This window comes from Strix aluco, chromosome 2 (genome assembly GCF_031877795.1).
Source record: "Strix aluco isolate bStrAlu1 chromosome 2, bStrAlu1.hap1, whole genome shotgun sequence".
In the NCBI taxonomy this organism is placed as follows: domain Eukaryota; kingdom Metazoa; phylum Chordata; class Aves; order Strigiformes; family Strigidae; genus Strix; species Strix aluco.
Window position 1 is genome coordinate 66236188 of NC_133932.1, and position 18513 is coordinate 66254700.

The 18513-nt window shown below is 42.2% G+C and overlaps 1 protein-coding gene across 1 annotated transcript; it reads left to right on the forward strand.

The window, feature by feature from the left end:
• The first annotated feature begins 10282 nt into the window (after window positions 1–10282).
• Window positions 10283–18254, forward strand: NMS (neuromedin S). Its single transcript, XM_074816915.1, has 8 exons — window positions 10283–10359; window positions 10524–10579; window positions 10971–11021; window positions 12151–12210; window positions 14960–14995; window positions 15428–15469; window positions 16457–16487; window positions 18103–18254. The coding sequence occupies exons 1-8, from the start codon at window positions 10287–10289 to the stop codon at window positions 18117–18119; spliced, it is 366 nt and encodes a 121-aa protein (XP_074673016.1). The 5' UTR covers window positions 10283–10286; the 3' UTR covers window positions 18120–18254.
• Window positions 18255–18513: the final 259 nt, after the last annotated feature.

Consider the following 18513-nt stretch of genomic DNA (forward strand, 5'->3'; position numbering starts at 1 on the left):
GCAAGCAGCTGAGTCTTAAATTCACCTGCTGCATCCACCAAGGGACAAATTAGTTCCAGGCTCTTTCCAGGTGACGAAGTTGCTGTGACACTAGACAGCTCTCACCGTTGCATCTGTGACTTAGGATCCAAGGATGGCAAGCTGCATGTGCCAGTGCTGTGCCTCGCCAGGAGTTGCAAGATTGGCAATGTGCAGACACAGAGCACCAGAGCTGCTCTGGGCACAGATAAAGAAGTGAGGCAGGTTTTTAAGGATTTTTTTGTTGTTGTTTCTCAAAAGGGAGTATTGGGTGGAGGCAGCTGTGCTACTCTGAACCAGTACTTTACCTTGCCAGTGTTTGAGCTCATGCTCTCAAATGTTAAAGAAACACATAAGGACAGCATGCTAGGCAGAAGACACAATTCCTGACTGATCTGACACCAGTAGTGCTGCTGTAGCAAGGGTTAGGAGAGCTGTTGTCTTCTGCTTGATTATCACCCCATTGGAAAACTGACCAGTTTTGGGGCAGGCAGAAACACCTGAAGGATGATTGAGGGGTGACTTGAATCATGGGAGTGTGAGAAAAGAAAAAGGTGGAGGGAAGCACAGAACCTGGGTCCTATTGATAGTGAATGCATGTAGGATTAGAGTGTTTTACATTAAGTGGAACAGCTTTCACAGGGACACTGAGTGCTTCAAATAATTTATAACTTGCTGGTTGGGGCTGGCTCTTGGGAGGTGGCAGATGTGGTATCTATCAGGAGGAATTTGAACATTTGTTTCCCATATCCCAGTAGCCCAATAATTAACTAGGAACAGCACCACTCTTGTGAAGGCAAGAAAAAAATGTTCATCTCAGAAATTCTGGGGCATGTATGTCTAGAAGGGTCATCATAAAATGGCATTGCTCTATAACCCAAACTCAGGAAAGCAAGTCTGTGATAGTTGGGACTTTACTTCACAGCTCTTGGCATGTCCTCCCAGTCAAGGCAGTGCAAAGGCGGGCTGTGCTCCAGCCACAGGGAGTCATTCCCCAGGTCCCATGTCCTCCTGCAGGTGCAGTCCCTGTGCCTTACCTCAGTGCATGGTCCTCCAGATGCATGGTCTTTGACCAAGGGTAATTTTGGAGCTATTTATGTCTGACTGTTTCCAATGGAAATTAAAAGCCTATTTTTTTTTACAGAATCTGGAGGCTAGTCCATAGTTTCCTTGATTCTTTATTTAAAAAGAAGAAGAACAACACAAGGTGGAAATTCCTTGTGTTTTTAGGGGATTACTCTTCTGCCTTCCCACGTATGAGCTGTTAATGATGTTACCATATGCCCTTGAACCCACCGTGCATGTTCACATGCTAAAATATTAAAAAGAAGAAAATGGACAGGGAACTTCCCCAGTCAACGTGTAGACACAAATAGGTATAGGAGAAAGAGTTAAGAGGGAGAAGTTGAATTGTTCTGAAGAATGTGGCCTTTGGAATTGCAACACAGAGGTCAACAGAATTCTTTGGCCACTGAAACTTATGTTGAAATTTCTTGCCCTTGAAAAACAGAGACATCAGGCCCACAAGATCTAGATTTACCTTGATTTTCTGTGGCAAATTTTTATTTCCTTCAGCTTAATGTTGCCCAAGATATTAGTGCACCGCCAGTCTTGGGCTGAAACAATAAAATCTTGTTCTCACTAAGGCGAGAACACATGGGAGATTGTCTATTTGAAAGGTCCCATTTTTAAAATGAGTGTATTTAACCAGTTATGGCAACCACCACCAAGGAGAGCCCTGAAAATATGAGGGGCTGGGTAAATATAGAAAGTTTTATGATACAGCTTTCAGCCTCACTACAAGGAAAAGGCTTGAGAGTATAAGATGATTTTAACATTTAATATAAAGCTTTGACATCTCCTCAAGTATAACTGATGGTCATCAACTAACTTCATTTATTCAGCTCACCCTGAGAGCAGTTGATGTTTTGGAACTGTGACCACCAACCATTCATCAAACCTTATGTCAGGACCAGCCATGATAGATCAACCATGAGAAGCATCATGGCTGATCCCCAGGAATTTCTCTGTCTAAAAAGAAGGAGAATAATTTTACATCTTCTTGCTATGTATTCCCAACTTTAATGAAAGAGGGTTAATGAGACAAAATCTGTGTTCACAGACAATCTCTCATAAGTATTATAAGATACTCGGTTACAAAGCACACAGTTAAATGAAGAAGTCACTGTTGCTGTTGCAACTGGTATTTGATAAATAGCAATATTGAAGGTGCCAGTTTTGTACTTCAAACAAAGAAAAAAGTCATTGTTTAATGCATTGGACTTTATATTCATCACTGTAATGTTCAAAAAAGTATCAGGTTGTGTTTTTTCAGCTGCTGTTGCTCTGAATTGCAAAATCTACAACTGAGCTCAAAATGATGAAATGAATTAAAAAATGACCAAGCCAAGCAAAGACATGGTTTTCAAATGTGAACTAAATATTATCACAAAAAGTGGATTTTCTAGTGGTCCAGGATTCCATCTCAGAGCACAGATCCTACTGACACAACTCTGTTCTCAGTTCCTTTATAAATATTGTGGATAGCCCAGATCAAATGTATTAAGTGTTCCTTCTTTTGCAATCTAACATCATAAATTCTTATTAAATACAATCTTTTTTGACCATTCAGAGCCAAACCTTTCCCTTTCTTAGGCTGTCAGTTCTTGCTGAAGGGCACTAGGTCCTCTGCTCATTTTCAGGCCCTGCTCACAAGAATCTTACAGGATCACAACTATTTATTTTTTTTAGCATAAGGGACAACCCAGCCCTGCATTTGGAAGCATCACACCGTTTAGGCACGTTTCCTCAGCAACACTGTCTTTATTTTAAGTTGTATCCCCAGAAAAGGAGGAGGCTGCCATCCATCCACCCACTTATGATTCCCTCTAGACATTCTGTCCTTTTATTTTTGACATCATTTAACTAGTAGGCTTTCCCTGGTTTGAAAAAAGCACCAGAGAAGTTAGCATGTGCTTTGTTGCAACATTCTTATTTCCTAATTTACGTATAGCTTCCCTGAGCACTCACTTCATTAAGAAAACTTGCCACGTAGTGGTGACTCCTTGATCCAGCCAGTACAAGGTGGGCAGATAATTTTGTTCTCCAGGAACAATAACAACAGCAACACACTGAGCCTCATTCTCTTGGATAACTCATGGTGCTAGATTGAGCCTAGCACGGTTGTTGTCTAAATGCACTCCTGTTACAGAATTTATTGGGTCATATCAATTTCTGCTGTTCTCTTAATGATGTTGCTGGAGTTAGAATGGGGAAAATTCATTTTGGCTATGTTTTCTCTGAACAGAAGGCAGGGAGCTGTGCTTGATTGCTTCTTCCTTTGTTTTATTCTCACACTGTAGTCAGTATGAGGTTAATCTTAAGCCACTGCACACAGGTTTCATCTTATCCAACTCCTTCTGCCCCCAGAAGAAATGCCTTTTCTTCACTAGGATTTTACAACTGGATAAGTGAAGTGCATTATTGATTCCCTGGTGAAAATAAAGCTGCTTTAAAAAATGCTTGTTAATGGTAGTTTGATACTGAAGTTATTTCAGAATTGCCTTTCAGAGCTGCAGGGAAGATCATGAACTGTAGCAGCATCATTGTTATGTGGAAAAACTGAGCAACTGACTAGAACCTCTCAGGCTACACTGTAAACCAAATGTGTAACTTTTTTTAATGTAAAACCAGAAGGAATTGTATACACAAATATGTTTCTCGGGTAGAACAGAGAACGTTTAAAAGTATTTTTCAATTGATAGCTTGGATTTTGGAAATATATTTGATATACTCTAGAATTTGTTTTTGAGATTTTATTATGCATCGTGAAGCTTTAATACAGTCTTTATTGGCTTCTTTAATGTTATACTCATGTATCTTACTGCATTTCATAATAGATAAATTGGTATTTAATTTTACATCCCTCCTCACTCTTCTATTAAACATGATCTTCTTTAGACACTGTATTGTTGGCCAGGAATATGATAACTTTGTCAACAGAAAGAAAAAGAAAATTTACATTGCATGCAATTAATTCTCCTGTCTCAGGGCTATTCATCCGACTAAATAAGCGCAATATGATCTCCACTTTCATATGACTTCACAAGTCACATACCTCCAGCCATCTCAAATCTCTGAGGTTAGCAGTGATAAACCAAACAGGAGTCACCAGTTATTCCACCGTGTCTTTTTATATTTACAAGTGATGAGATGCAGTCCCAATGTGTCATCCCTGCTAAAACCTCTCCCCAGTGAGATAGCTGACATAACCATTGACATCATTGCCTGTTTTCTTTCTGAGTTTGGGCTTTTCCTCCTTCTTTAGCAATTAAGTCTTTCCAGGTAAATCCCTAAGCACTCTGCTTGTTTTTCATTGTGGTGTCTTACGGAAAATTATACTGTGGAGGAAAGTCTGTCTTCTCCACCTACACCCATACAAGAATGCTCTAGAGGCTCCAGCCTCTGCTTGTTTCTGATAGTAGGACCGAAACAGGCAGGTACTGCATTTGACAGAATATGAGGGATAAAGTGCTTCTCTGCTGAGTCAGAATTTAGTTTTCTCTGCAGACAGTCACTCTGAGAGACCTAGTTCTCTGCTGCGTTCTTTGTCATTATTTCCCTCAAGTCATGCTTATTCTCTCTCAATTTTTTCATCTTCCTTTTTTGGCTTTGGAATAATTCCTTTGTTTTTGGAGCCTTCAGAGCCAGCAGAAAGTGCAGCCATTGTCATTTAAGACAGACAAGATGCATTCTCGAGATGTGTTACTATAAAAGGGAAAAGAAAGTTCACCTTGATGCATTTCATGCACAATATTGCTATCATTGAGGGATGTTCAGGTGCATAACTATAACAGGGAAAAACTGCTCATCAACCAAATCAAGATTGAAGAGTTTTACTGATTTATTAACAGCACATAATTAATCAGCAATTGGTGAATAATATATTCAAGATCAATACGAACAGATAAACCACAACAGTAGGCACCTACAAACTGTTACAGAACTCCGACAGATCTTTGAACACCCTTCTATAAATAATCCCCAAAAGTTCAAATCCCACACAGGGAGTGACAAGTGCCCACCCCCCTCCCCTGGGTGTGGGGCCTCCCTCCTTGCCCACTTCTCCCTTGGGAGATGTGTCTGCTCTGGCTGTGTGTGACCCCCCACTGCTCCCAACACCCCCTGAACCCCCATGCCACCAAGGAAGCCCCGATGGACCACAGGCACAGGGTCTTTCTGCACTGCACCCACTGGGTCACCCCTGCTGAGTGCTGACTGTCTCCCATTCTGCATGGATGCTTCACCCTCCGTGCTGGGCAGGGGCCGTGGTGTTGTGGGGCCACCCCTGGCACTGCCAAATCCTGCTCTGTTCCCATCGCCAGGGCACTACCCTCTGTTACAAATTTTGATACATCCTTCACACTTCTTTTCAAGCTCACTCCTTCTTTGTTTCAAAAGACTCCAGTTCCCTGGTTACTGTTAAGTCCTGCTGATGGTTGTCCTCCTTTTTAGCAGCACCAGTCTGGGCAAACGTCCTCTCAGACAGTTTCTGGTGCTCAGCTTGTGCATACTGTTGACACGCAAGTTCCTGTTTTAGCTGGCCATTTTGCCAAGGGTGGTCCACAAGAGCAATCTCACACACAACACTTTGTTGGCAAGAAATACTTATAAAGAAGAGAAAGTAAATGCAGATGGGGGATAGGAGGTACAAAATGTCTGTATTCCTGTCACCACACTATTGTTCTCCCTCATTTGTTTTGTCTGGCCACTGCATCATATTAGGGGAACTCTTTTTCTAAACATTTATGTCTCACACTGGGTTTGGATCTTTGACTGAAAACTTTGGTCCCTGTTGGGCTCATCAGGGGCTCAGCAACGTGCAGTCCTCAGAGCAGAGATTAAGTGAGCAGAAGGGCTCGTTCATAGTGTCCTTCCCCAAGCAGGGAGAGCTCTCTCGATTCAAGATTTGGTCTACATGGAACAACTAAACTCAGGAAGATAATGTGGTAGAAAATATGGTGTTAATGGAGCCAGATTGTGTAAAACAGAGTCCTTAATTCTATGCCTATAACAAAAGCCACTATACTTCTGCAAACAGACATTTGGGAAAGGACAACAATTAAAAAACTGCATTCAAATGTATTTGAGGAGGAGGAGATTAAAAGCTTTAAAAAGACATTCAACTTTTTAACAGAGTCCCCTCCAAAGGAAAGCCTGCCTTTTGGTTGCCAGTGACTCCTCTAGCCAGCTGCTTACAGGCAGACCAGGCAGATCTTTTGCAATCTGCCTTAGGGAAAGGGACATATATGCTCTGTGCACGAAAGGCTCTGGGACTCAGGTGTGGAGAGAAACAGCTGCTGAGGGTAGGATGCACTGCTCAGTACAGGCTATGGGAGAGGCATTACTACTGACAGCCAGTTTTGGACCCTAATCCAAATAGTATAAACAGATTTAGTATTAACAGCTCTTAGTTTATTGTTGTTTACCAGTCTGGTCTGATCGCTAGACTCAGGAGTGGCCATTTCCATTAAACTCACAGTTCCAATATTTTCAGGCCAATAAAATGCTTTAAAAGCTGAAAAGCTTTTGCTTTTTGCTACAGTAAAGCTTTTGTGATTAATGAGGTAAGAAAATATTCAGGCCAATGAGTGTCCAGGCATAACTACTTCAGCCAAAGGGCAGAATAAAAGTTAGCTCAAGTCTTACAGCTGTCAAGAGTCAGAAGACATACAAGAGTTCACACAAATTAAATTTAATGTGTCAGGGAAGCAAGCAGTTCATTTTCAGTGCTAGTAAAATTCTGTATAAATACCTTCGACCTAAAACAGAGTGAGAAAATTAATTGCTTTCAGATTAAATGACTCAAATTACTTAACAAGAAAAATACAGATAACTTCGGCAATAATTGTGAGTGACAGTGTTTGAGTACTTACTCATTTTGAATGGCATTCAACTCAGATCTCTGACAGGAGTAAGTGCTGCTAAAAATGGCTAAGGGAAGCAAATCTTTGGTTAAACACCTTGCTCCTCACTCAGTGATAGATGTATAACTTGTAGTGTCCGGAGGCCTGAGCTCTCACTTATTTACACACTCAGCTTCCTAGATGTTTTGGGTTTTTTTGTGCATGGTCTTAAAGTTAGGCAGATAATGAGCAATATCACCAACACAGGGTTGGTGGGTCATATGATACTGAAATGGATTGATGTCATCTGGTGGTTTCTTCTCTCTGGCTGGTGGGTTTAGCGTGGGTGGTGTTTGAGGAAACTCAGTTGGGTAGTAAAAATGGCCTGGGATCGGTTGTCCCTGTAGCCAGCTCTTGGTGAGACAAACATTTATTTTAACATATTCACTTCACATATACTAATGAAGATTTATGGTTTGGCTATTTGCCAGAAATCTTAGGCATATGGTATACATGTTAGCCTATATCCTTTACTCTAGTAATCAGTGTAAGGTATCCATTACCACAGACTGTGGTAATCCCTCTATAAACACAAAATTATGATTTACATATAACTATACTCAAAGAAAATTAAAGCTATGAATTAAATAATTCAGATCTAGGAAGCATGGGTGAATGAGTGTTGGCATTATAATTCAGCTGTTAAAATCAGATCTGTTCAGATGGTGATGTCAGTATGTGTCAGCCACTCCAGTATTTGACTGAGAGACCACCTGGAAATTTCTGGTAGAGCACAAGCTAAGAAGCCAGAAACAAATTATTCTGGACAAATCCTTGATGAAAGCTCAACTGCAGATATTGATTGAGTTATCCCACCGGTTGCCTAAGCAGAACAGCATACTGCTCCCCTGTCTGACTGGAGAAGCACCAACGAAAATTAATGCAAGCAAAAGTTCCAGATTGAAGACCTTTGCAAATGCCTCAAAGTGTACCAATTATAATGAACTTTCATCCCACTGTAGCCCAATATAGCCCATTGCCACAGTACTGTTTCCATATAGCACAACCTGGTAGCTGCAAATTGCTTCATTTCAGAGGAATTTCCACTTCTCTGGCTGAACATAGCAGATAGAAAATCATATTTACCCAAGAAATTAGCCAAATTTTCTTCTTATTCTTCATTTATCAATCACAGAATATTTTATTCTAAAATTATGGGTGCCATAATACTGCTGTTGCTAAATATATGCTAAGCCTCTTGACTCACCGTAAAAAATTCTCTTGTTTCTCATTGACCCCTCACCAAACCTTCATTTTTAACTCATTTGTAAATCACCATGGGCATGGAAACTCTTAACCTATTTCTCTCTTTGCATGCAGGAAGCCCAGGACCTTAAAGCAGGAATTTCATTTGTGCAGTACAAGTATGGCTCGTTAATGTGGCTTGGTGCTGATATAACCATTGGCAAAGCTGCACCTTAGCTAACCTTAAGTGCACCTTAGCTAACACCTATGAAATAAAATGTACAGCAGTGAATGGTGAATGTGTTAACAATAGGATACACTCATCTATTTGAAATTTTTGTTTTAAACACTTTTCCCCATTCTTCCCTCATGCTGCCCAGTCACTGATAAAATACTATTTTTCAGTTTGGTAATAAGTTGTACTGATGACTTTTAATGGAACTTGTATGACAATTTTTATCTCATCTTTAAGTATAAGCCTCACTTGAAGCAAATGAGAAACTCTACAGGCTTCACAGGGCCAACCTGTAGGCAAAATTTGCTGAAGGAAAGCCCAGGGTACATTTACGGTACTCCCTGGGAAAGAATGAAATAAAGCAGCGGATCCTGTATCAGGCATGAGAAGGAGGCAGGAAAGATTCAGGCAGCATCCAGTATTTTACTTCAGGGAGGGGTAGATTTTACCCACCCAACATGATCACACGCCCCTTTTCCTATGCTATTGCAAAAAATTCACACTCCTAAACTCGGACATAGGTAAATACTTTGAAAGGGGCTATTATTTAACAGGCTGTGTGGGACAGAAGTGGGAATTTAGTCAGATAATGAGTAATCTGAAGAAGAAAGCTGACAGAAGCTGGCTGCTGAGTGCCTGCTATAGCAGCATCTGACCTCTTCTGACAGTTCCCCACTCAGATTATTGCACCCAAAGGGCTGTGATGAGGCAAAGATGGCTGCCTCTCCCAGGGGAAGGAACAAAGGGTGAACTAATGGTGCTGGGGTCACTCAGCTGCTCCTGCGCCTCTTTACATACTCAGGACACACAGTTGTGGAGCTGATGGAGTCACATGAAGTCTGGCTTCCCTCTTCTCTGCGAGAAAGCAGGTGTGTCTCCTCTCTGACTGCTCTGAGATGCTGAAATGCTCCCACCAGGAACAGTCCTGCTGTCACCCTTTTAGTGTGCAGCGCAGCCATTGAGGGACATTATGGGATGAGGTGGGTTGTTGTGCCAATAATCCCTTCTGCAGCTTTTTATGTCTTGTATCCCACGTGGGACCATTGCCTCCCAAACATCGCTACTACATATGTTAGAAATTGGACAACAGGACATGTATTTGCTTCAGCGGCCCCAAAGTCTATAAATATAAAGAGGATGGGAGGACTCTGCCTTTCTCAGTCTCAGATCTGATTAGAAAGCATTGCCCTTAGATCTAGCACAGAGAAAAGCGGGAATGCATTTTCTGAGGTCAAACCCAGTGATTAAATTGAGAAGAACAGAGAATCACCTTTCTGTTGTGAGATCCATGTCTTGTCTACACACTTACTATGAAATGAAACAAAGAGGTGGATGGCTTTCCTTATTTCACATGAAGGTAAATATAATAAGATGGGCTGGGACTTGTTCGATAGGAAAGCTCACATCCCTTCTAATTGGGAGGCAACCTTAATTTCCCGAGCTGCTACGAGAAGTATTTTCCGAAGACTCAGTAAGCCCTACTCCAAACCTGTAGCTTTTGTTTGAAATAAAAAACCCCAGCAGCTCCGCTGCTTCCCCTCGCACAGCCTCTTCTTTCCTTCCCTCCCTCCTTCCTCTCTGTCACCTCCCTCTAAAAAAACAGCTTTGAGGACGGTTTCCAAAGGGCGGAGGACGGGGTGCCTGGGGCAGGAGGACCCCGGGAGCCTCCTGCCCGCGGGCGGCCGCGGGGGGCGGGTTTTCTCGGTCCCGGCGGGCCGGGCCGGGCCGGGCCGGGCGGCGGGGGGGGGCGGCGGCGGGGGGCGCCGTGCCCGGCAGCGGGGCTGCCCCGACGCCCATTGGCTCGGCGGCGGCCCAGGCTCGGCGCGGCCCCATAAAGGCGGCCGGGCCGCCCTCCCCGCCCGCTGGCCGGCCGCTGCCCCGCCATGCCCCCCCCGCTGCCCGCCCTGCCCTGGCTGCTCGCCGCCTGCTGCCTCTGCGCCCTCCCGCGGGGCTCAGGTACGTCCCGCCCCCAGCACCGGGAGGGGGGTGGGGGACCGTGCACACACAGATACACGAGAACCCCCAAACCTTGGAAAGGGTGGTCGCCCCTCGAGGGGCGCCGTCGGGGCTGGGCTCCGCGGCGTCCCCCGCACAGCCGTGTCCCCCCCGTGTCCCCGCAGGGTTCCCCCAGCCTTTCTCGCGCTACAGGGACGGCGTGGACCTGCCCAAAAGCCAGGTAGGTCCCTCTTTGCCTTCCCCGGCAGCCCCCCCTGAGAGCTGATGCGCTGCGGCGGGGCCGGACGGACCCGGCCCGGGCTGGCCGAGGCAGGTGGGAAACGGGACTCGCCCGTGGCGGGGAAGTGGGGTAGGAAATGGGCAACGGGCTGGAAATACGTTATGAAATCCCTGGGGCGGGTGGTAGAGAGAGTGGGGAGGCTGACGCCCTTTGCTGCCCGGGGAGGTGGATGGGACAGCTGTGGGCAGGGGTGTGATGCACAGCGGAGTGCAGAAGAGGACACCCGGCTTCCCGGGCAGGCTAACAACCAGCCAGTCCCGACTCCCTGAGCTAGTGCAGGTCCCAAGGTATGACAGACCCACCGTTAATGTCTAACTTTTACTTTCTAAAGCAACTGGCACTGTGTTTCAGTCAGTGGATGGAACTGTCTGACCAACCCCAGGTAAATTGACATTGGAAATGTGTTTGAGCTGCTGGGACTCTCTCTTCCAGACATACTAATTGCCCCGTGTAATCCTGAGCATCAGTGTCCGCAGGTGGCAAAGCCTCCTCCGGAGAGCCGGTGGCTCCGGAGAGCAGAACGAGTTTGCTGGTGTGTGTGCTCTCTTCCCTGCAGAGCTAACTCAGATCTAGAGAAAGAAAAAGCTGTGCTTTTCTTCCCATCACAGGGGTAGCTAGCACTGAAGCAAGAAGCGTCAGTCGGTGCTATAGGAGTTATAGGCAGGGTCCTGCCTGGTCCCAGCTCTGTGGTGGTGGGTGGATGGGTTTTCTTTGGGGTGCTCAGAGGAGAGGGGAGCGAGGGGACGTTTTCACACCTCATTTCTGCTGTGGTCTCTCTGACCCAAAGCTTGCAAACAGTTTAAAAACTCGGTGGCTTTGAAAGATCAGCCCCACTGCATTTGATACTGAGCCCAAGGGTCATCTTCATTTTCAAAGGGGAGAGAAAAATCTTTGCAGGATCAGGAATTATCTGGAAATTTTGAACATTTTGTGCTGATTTTTTTCGTTCTGAAATCTTTCAGTTTTATAAACCAAGACATAGGGAAAATAGTTCCCAGAGCCAGTTAGTTATTCAGGTGTCTTAGATTTTACTTCCTTTGGAGCAGTAGATACTTCTCATCTAATGTGATTGCATGCATTAGCAAATCCCTGTCCTACGGCAGTGAGTATGGGACAGTATATTTCAGTATATGGTTAAAGATTATAGTACTGGTTGACTGAAATGCTTGTAGATGAAAATCAGTGTAGACTAAATATGCCAAAACCCAAAGCCATTTCATGAACTCTTAGCATAGGAAAATGTATTTTAAATATAAGAGGCTGATTCAGATCTCTTTATAGCACAAGACTGTGTTGACAACTTTAGTGGTATTGTGTCTATTCTCCTCATACAAAATACTAGTTTTTCATCTCGTAATAGCATCAGTAAGTCTTGCCATGCTCTGAGTGGTTTTAGTGGAACTGTGTTCAGTCTAAATTGTGCTGGGATCAGAATCAAGCCAGTTCTGTATCAAACCATGTATATCACCATCCTCTCAATAAATGTATCAAAGTAGTGTTTGTTTTTGCAGATCTCCAGCACTGTTTTGGATCTCTGTTATTCCATATTCAACAGCATGCATACAAATGAGGTAAGGTGTAATTGCTTCTTTTATTTCAAAGCACCCCCTCCTTAAACTTAAAAAGCAACCCCTCCAAAACTGACTTTCTGACATTTCTCTGACATGTATGATCTAATAGCGTCATGGTTTAGGAGATTATATTAAAGATTATTCTTTTTGTTACTAGTTTGCATGTAATTCTTAACGCCATTAAATTATATATGAAATTGCTGTTTTTCACCAATTTGGAGCTCAAGAACCAGAACATCTACTTACAGCCAGAGTCAGTATTTTAACCTGACCCTCACTTTTGAATAATACAGGGTTAAATATGCTAAAATTGTACGTAACATTGGATCAACAGTATAGTTAAGATCATGCTGAACATGGAGGCATATGAGTTGCTTTACTGATTTTAATACTCTATTTGAGCTTAATTTTTTGTGTTCCTGACTCCGATCTAAAAGATTAAGTTGAGGAGTTATTGAGTATAGCTCTTCCTCATTGGTGTAGTCATATTAGGACCTAGCTCAATGTCAATTCTGCTTTATATCATCTCTTTTTTAATTATTGCCAGTTTATTAAGAGCCTTTCCCATAAAATTCACTCCCTGGGTATATTAGAGGCCAATGTACTTGCAGATTTTTTGAGTCCTCTGTTTCAAATCACAGGTAGTTCCTTCAAGACAATAATAGAAAGTATTCTAACATGCATTTCAATATCTCTTCTTGCCAATGTGTTTAGCTTATTATAATTCCAAGCATGCTTTCCTAAAGCAGCCATAAAACTCTACAATACTGAAGTTGATTGTATAAAAAATTCTAGCCTTTCAGTCTTAAATGTCTCATAAACGTTTTTGAGTTCAGTATTGACTCCCATGGTTCTGCAGCTTAGCTAATGAGGGGACATCCAGAATCATCTGGTAACTTTGAATGGAGCCCTATTTCTGGTTACTATTTTAGTTACTAACTTTGCAAAAAATTCACCCTCTCTTATGCGACCTCAAGACTGGTCGCTGAATCTCATACAGTATTCTTTCAAGAGATGACTAATACCAGCTGCATATCTGCAATATGATTTCTAGGTGCGGTCTGATTAAGTAGCAGATCAGATGTAAATGTGAAATACGGAAAAAGAGCTATACAAAAATTCCAAAGTTTTAACCATCTGGTCAAATCTCTTATGTGAAGTTGTACTTTCTCAGCCCACGAGGAGTCTTGAGAAGACACTGCAAACATGTATCTGTGTGGTGCACCCAATGAAAGAGTTATGAAATCCTACTGATTCAGCTGGGCTTCAATTTTCTGCATGATACTATATTTGTGTGGGTTTTCTTAAAAAAATCATTTGGTCAGATTATGTAGAGAACGTAGATGGTGTTTCAAGAGAAGGAGTGAGGCTTCGGCACTATGAAAGGCAAAGTCAGTGACAATTTGTGCATTAATAGGACTGGAACTCCCTCTGGGAAACTTAAAATCTTTTGAGAGAACTAACAGAGTATTTAACTTCAATGTCTAATCTTTGGATAAATCTTGCAGATGGTACTTTCAAAGGACTCAAAAAGAGCTATCTACACCCAGCTACATTGCAATCACCTCCATGAGAGTTTGAAGTTTCTGTCCTAAAGTCGGGCCAGAAGCTCAGTTTTTGCCATGTTTCTTCCACATAGTAAACTCTCGCCAGTTATAAATTAGGAAATTTGAAACTGCAGGCTAAGTCATGAGTCAGTCTCTATCTTTGCTTGGTATGTAATAACCATCTAAGAACAGAACTAGCATTCACACTGTCTTTGTTGTAGTCTCCTCCTTTGCATCCTTTAAAGCACCTCGATCGAGTAAGCACTTTTTTCCTCCATAGTATTTCATAGCCCTGTAAGTTGATGTCAGTTGCTCTATAAATCATTGTCTTGAGGCTTGAACCCAGGAAATCCTCATCTCATACCCTGAATTGCGATTCCCTCCTTGCTTGTATATTTTAGCTTTTTTATTTCCTCCTCTCCAGTTTCCCATCCACATGCTTTTTCTGTGTTCATCCCCTGTCTTCATGTCCTTGCTCATTATCTGTCCTTGTTTTTCAAGCCACCCCGGGTAACTAATTCCATTCACTGGTATAACTGTGGCACTGATATAATGTGGCATACAGAGCTATCCCGTTCCTGGCTAGTCGGGAGCAGGCAGCCCAGCAGCCGTGCCATGGGCAGGAGGGCTCCCAAACCTGAACTGTGTGCCAGACTGCAGGTCCAGGGCTTTGTTAGACCCTGAGCTTAGTCTGTTCCCATGAAGTCATGAAGGAAGTTTTCTACTCAGCCTTACATCAAGGAATAGAAAATGAGCAATTTCTTGAAGAATAAAGGCTGCGGGGGAAGGCTTAAAACCAGTAATCGTGTCTGGTTTAAAACCAAGGGCAGTCTGAAAGGTGAAGAGCAGCCACATTTTAACAAGGTAAGAGCTATGGGTACGATTCAAGCCTGTGGAATGGAGCTGCTGCGTTTGCTCCAGGTTGAGCTCTTCTTCACTGCCCAGAGCATGGCTGTGCTTTGCTGTACAGTGAGGGAAGCATGTTGAATGATGGTAATGAATGGGGTAACATTGGTTAAGGCAAGGTTTAAAACCAATCTTTGAAAAGATCCATTTGCTGCTGTTCTTATATCTGTCTGTGGTAAGTGTAAGATTATCTCTCTTCTCACATGGAGTGCAGCAACCTCATCAGTGATGGAGGACTACTGTAACAAACCAGACAAATGACAGCATCTTGTTTAACTTACACTGTCCACTTGCAGGAATCACAGATTGCTGCTACAAAGTTTACAAAGAAGGTATGTAAATGTGAAGACAAGCAAGTAGCAATGGACAGGGAAGTACAGCCCTTTCCCTGTTTCTTTTGCTGCTTTAAGTCAGCTTGTTTTTTCAATGGTTGGGAAGAGAGCTATGCTGACCCTGCTTCTGCAAAGCAATTCACTGTGGCTAAAGCTTTCTTTTATAAATTTTCTAAAGGCTGTGAATCTTTAATTATGGTATATTTACACTAGACAGAAGGGATAGTTATTGACAATGCCCTTTGGGTATTAATTTTTAATCAGCATTCCAGATGAATGGGTGTTGGGGACTATCAACATTTTGTTGCTTGTATGCTGCTGAAAAAGGCCTTGAATTATTGATATTCTGATGGAATGTCACTGAAACTTGTCAACAGATCTATGGAATGGAGTTTAAAGTATTTTGTTAATGGTTTGTGTTTTATTTTACAGGATAGTCATGGGACTCTGGGACGGCCTTTTTTCCTTTTTAGGGTATCTGAATCTCTTACTACTTAAAGATTCTGAATCACAGACAGTGTTACATATCCATAGAAAAGCAACTGTTTGCCTTCACAAATTCTTGCTGCACTTGTTTTGAGTAAAGGCCAAATATCCCTTTATTGAAAGCTTGGGGAGTTATTTGCTTAAAAGGCTCTGGTTCAGCTAAAAGACCACAAGATAATGAGATCTGGGGTAGTAATGGATTAAACATTTTTTTGATTTGAAGAGGTGACTGCAAATGTTTTGTCTTGAGCCAAGTCACCCAAAGATAGAAGTAGTACGTGGCTTGTATCTCTGAGACTTCCAAGGTGCACTAATGCTAAATTTGTGAGATAAAACATGTGCATGAGCTGAATGTCCACTTGGTCTGAAAGGTGTGGCCAGTGAGGCATAGCATGGTGAAAAGCCAAAGCAAAATTATGGACATTATTTCTCTCATGTTTTTCACCTGACTCTCATTCACTGACTTGCTTAACTATGGCAGAGTCTAATGCAGAATATGCTGGTTTAGACACGCTGTATGATTAACACCAAACTAGTTTTTTAGGAATGTCTTCAACATGTTACAAAAAGTTATAAAGTATGTTGTAGGAGGTAACCAGAGTCCCAGTTCAGCTGTCACTTACATTTTAGCTCACCTCAAGTGTGTCTGGCTGGGTACTTTCCATGCTGGTACTTATATGCTCTTTCTTAGGCATTTACATAGTACTTCAGTGAATTAGGTCCAAGACCCTTAATGAGAATAATTGAAGCCAGACTGTTTAGCTGTTTGGGCAGAGGATGAATTAATATCTTGGACTCAAAGGCAAATCCTCCCCTGCATGGATCCCCTGGTATTTGACATGTTGCCCCTTTAAAGGAAATCTTACTGCAGCCTTCTCATGTACTTCGTCTGCATGATGGGAGATGTATTTTGGTGTGCTTATAAATTTGGCATCTAATACTTCTGCACAACCATCTAATTATTGTGTTTTTCAGCCTCGAAATGGAAGAACTATCAAAGACAATGGTAAGTAGGCATCCAAAAGTGACAAGAATTTTCCTGTTTTTTCAATAAAGATGATCCTTGTGGCAGAAGGAGCTACTGAGAACTATTACAAACCTAGTACAAACCTACATAGTCACGTGGATGTTTCATATGGTGACTGAGAAGTGTCTGGGCAGAAATGCTTTTTATCATGGTTGGAGACTTACAGTGTATGCTCTGACAAAAGGATTGTTTTCTTCCCTCTTTAAGGTTAAGTAAGAAGGAGTTTTCGTCCTCTGCAAAATGATAGAAATGATGCAGAAATTAAGTTTAAAAACAGAGGGTGTAAATTGTACTTGGAACACAAAAGGTAGCCAGGTCCTTCACCGTGATAAATATGTGGACTCCTCTCTGCTCCAGGAGACATTCAGTGACCTAATCCTGTGTGAGAACCCGCTAATGCAAATCTCTGCATGTGGGTGGGTGTTGTTCTCACATCAGAATTAGGACGTCTTTTGGGGTAAACATTGACTAGAAAGAGCAAGGGTGGGTATGTAAGAAAGGAGAACAGTGAGATCTAATCATATAGCTCTTGTGTATCCATCTTTGAAAGGGTCTGTTAAAGACCTTAGTGAGTTTTAAGGGGAAATGGATGAGACAGTCAATGTACATGAGTCCCCTCCTTCCATCTCTTCCTCCAGTTTTGCCCCAGAATAAAAGATCACCATTTTCTGTTTGCAATGTAAGAATTCTTTCCAACTGTTAACTGAAAGGATTGGGTTTTTTTGGAACAGGAGAGAAGAATAGGAAAAAAACATGCAAAGAAAAATTTTACTGTATATTCAGCATTCAACCATTTCAGAAAGGAATCAAAGACTAGGCAAGTGTAGAGCAGCATCTCTACTTGCTCTGATCTTAGGCACTGCCCTGGGCATCCATTGCTTCTCAAGGATGAAAGGAAGATAAGGAACTAGATGGATCTCTGGTTTGAGACAGTATAGCTGTTCTTGTGGTGTTAGGCCCACATACGTGTGGGAAATGTTTCATAGCTATCACAGGTAGGGACAGGTACTGCTGCCCAGATTTGTTTAGAATAACTGGAAGCATGAGCTGACAACTCTAGAGCTAAGCCAAACAGAGTTCCTATAGTTTTTGGGTAAAACAGTTCAAAAACAATTAGAGTAAACTTGCATCAAAGTACTCTATGCAGAGTACTCTAGTGTTAGCAGAATTGCTAGACTATCAAACAGATCTCCTTAAAGTGCTGGTGTAAAAGCCATTACTCTACTATGATGCCCTAGCCTTACTTACATCAGTAAATTTTATCCACAGCTCAGTGGCCTGAGCCAACCCAGCTGCAAGATGCACACCATACCTCCATACCTCTAAAAGAAGGACAGTGGAGTTAGGACATGGAGGGGGAACTCTGTGGAGAGGGAGGATTTGTGTTTGAGTACAAATGACAGATCTGGGCCCACTTACCTGAACTTTCATCCATGTTTTTTTGTTTATTTTTGTTTTGGGGGTTTTTGGTACTAGAATTTGAGGCTATTTAATTTCTGACTTTGGGAAGGACCAGACATACATAACTGAAGACTAAGTTATAGCCAGATCAACATCTCAACATAAAGTATGATACTGTGTTAATTTGTTTCAGAATACCAAGGAATATGAAGTTTATGGGTCGACTTACCAGCTTGATGACTTGGTTTATACAAAGAAAAGAGACTTCCTGTTGCACTGGTGGTCTGTTATGTGACTCAGTTGTCTGGAATTTGCTGTTCCATGTAATAAATTTGCAATCATTAATTCTTGTTGTCCTCTTTTATTGAAGCAGGTACTAGAGTTCATTGGGCTATAGTGTAGCATTGCCTGGTTCCAACTGTATTCAAAGGAAATCAATCATCTGAATATCAAAAATTTTCAAATCCAACTGTGCATTTTATATTTTTAACATCTTTAATAGTGTCATGAATTAATAACTTGCCCTTTTCACAAGATAATATATTTTCCTAGCATTTCAAAATACATATCCCAAACAATATATTAAAATCATCATGGATATTTT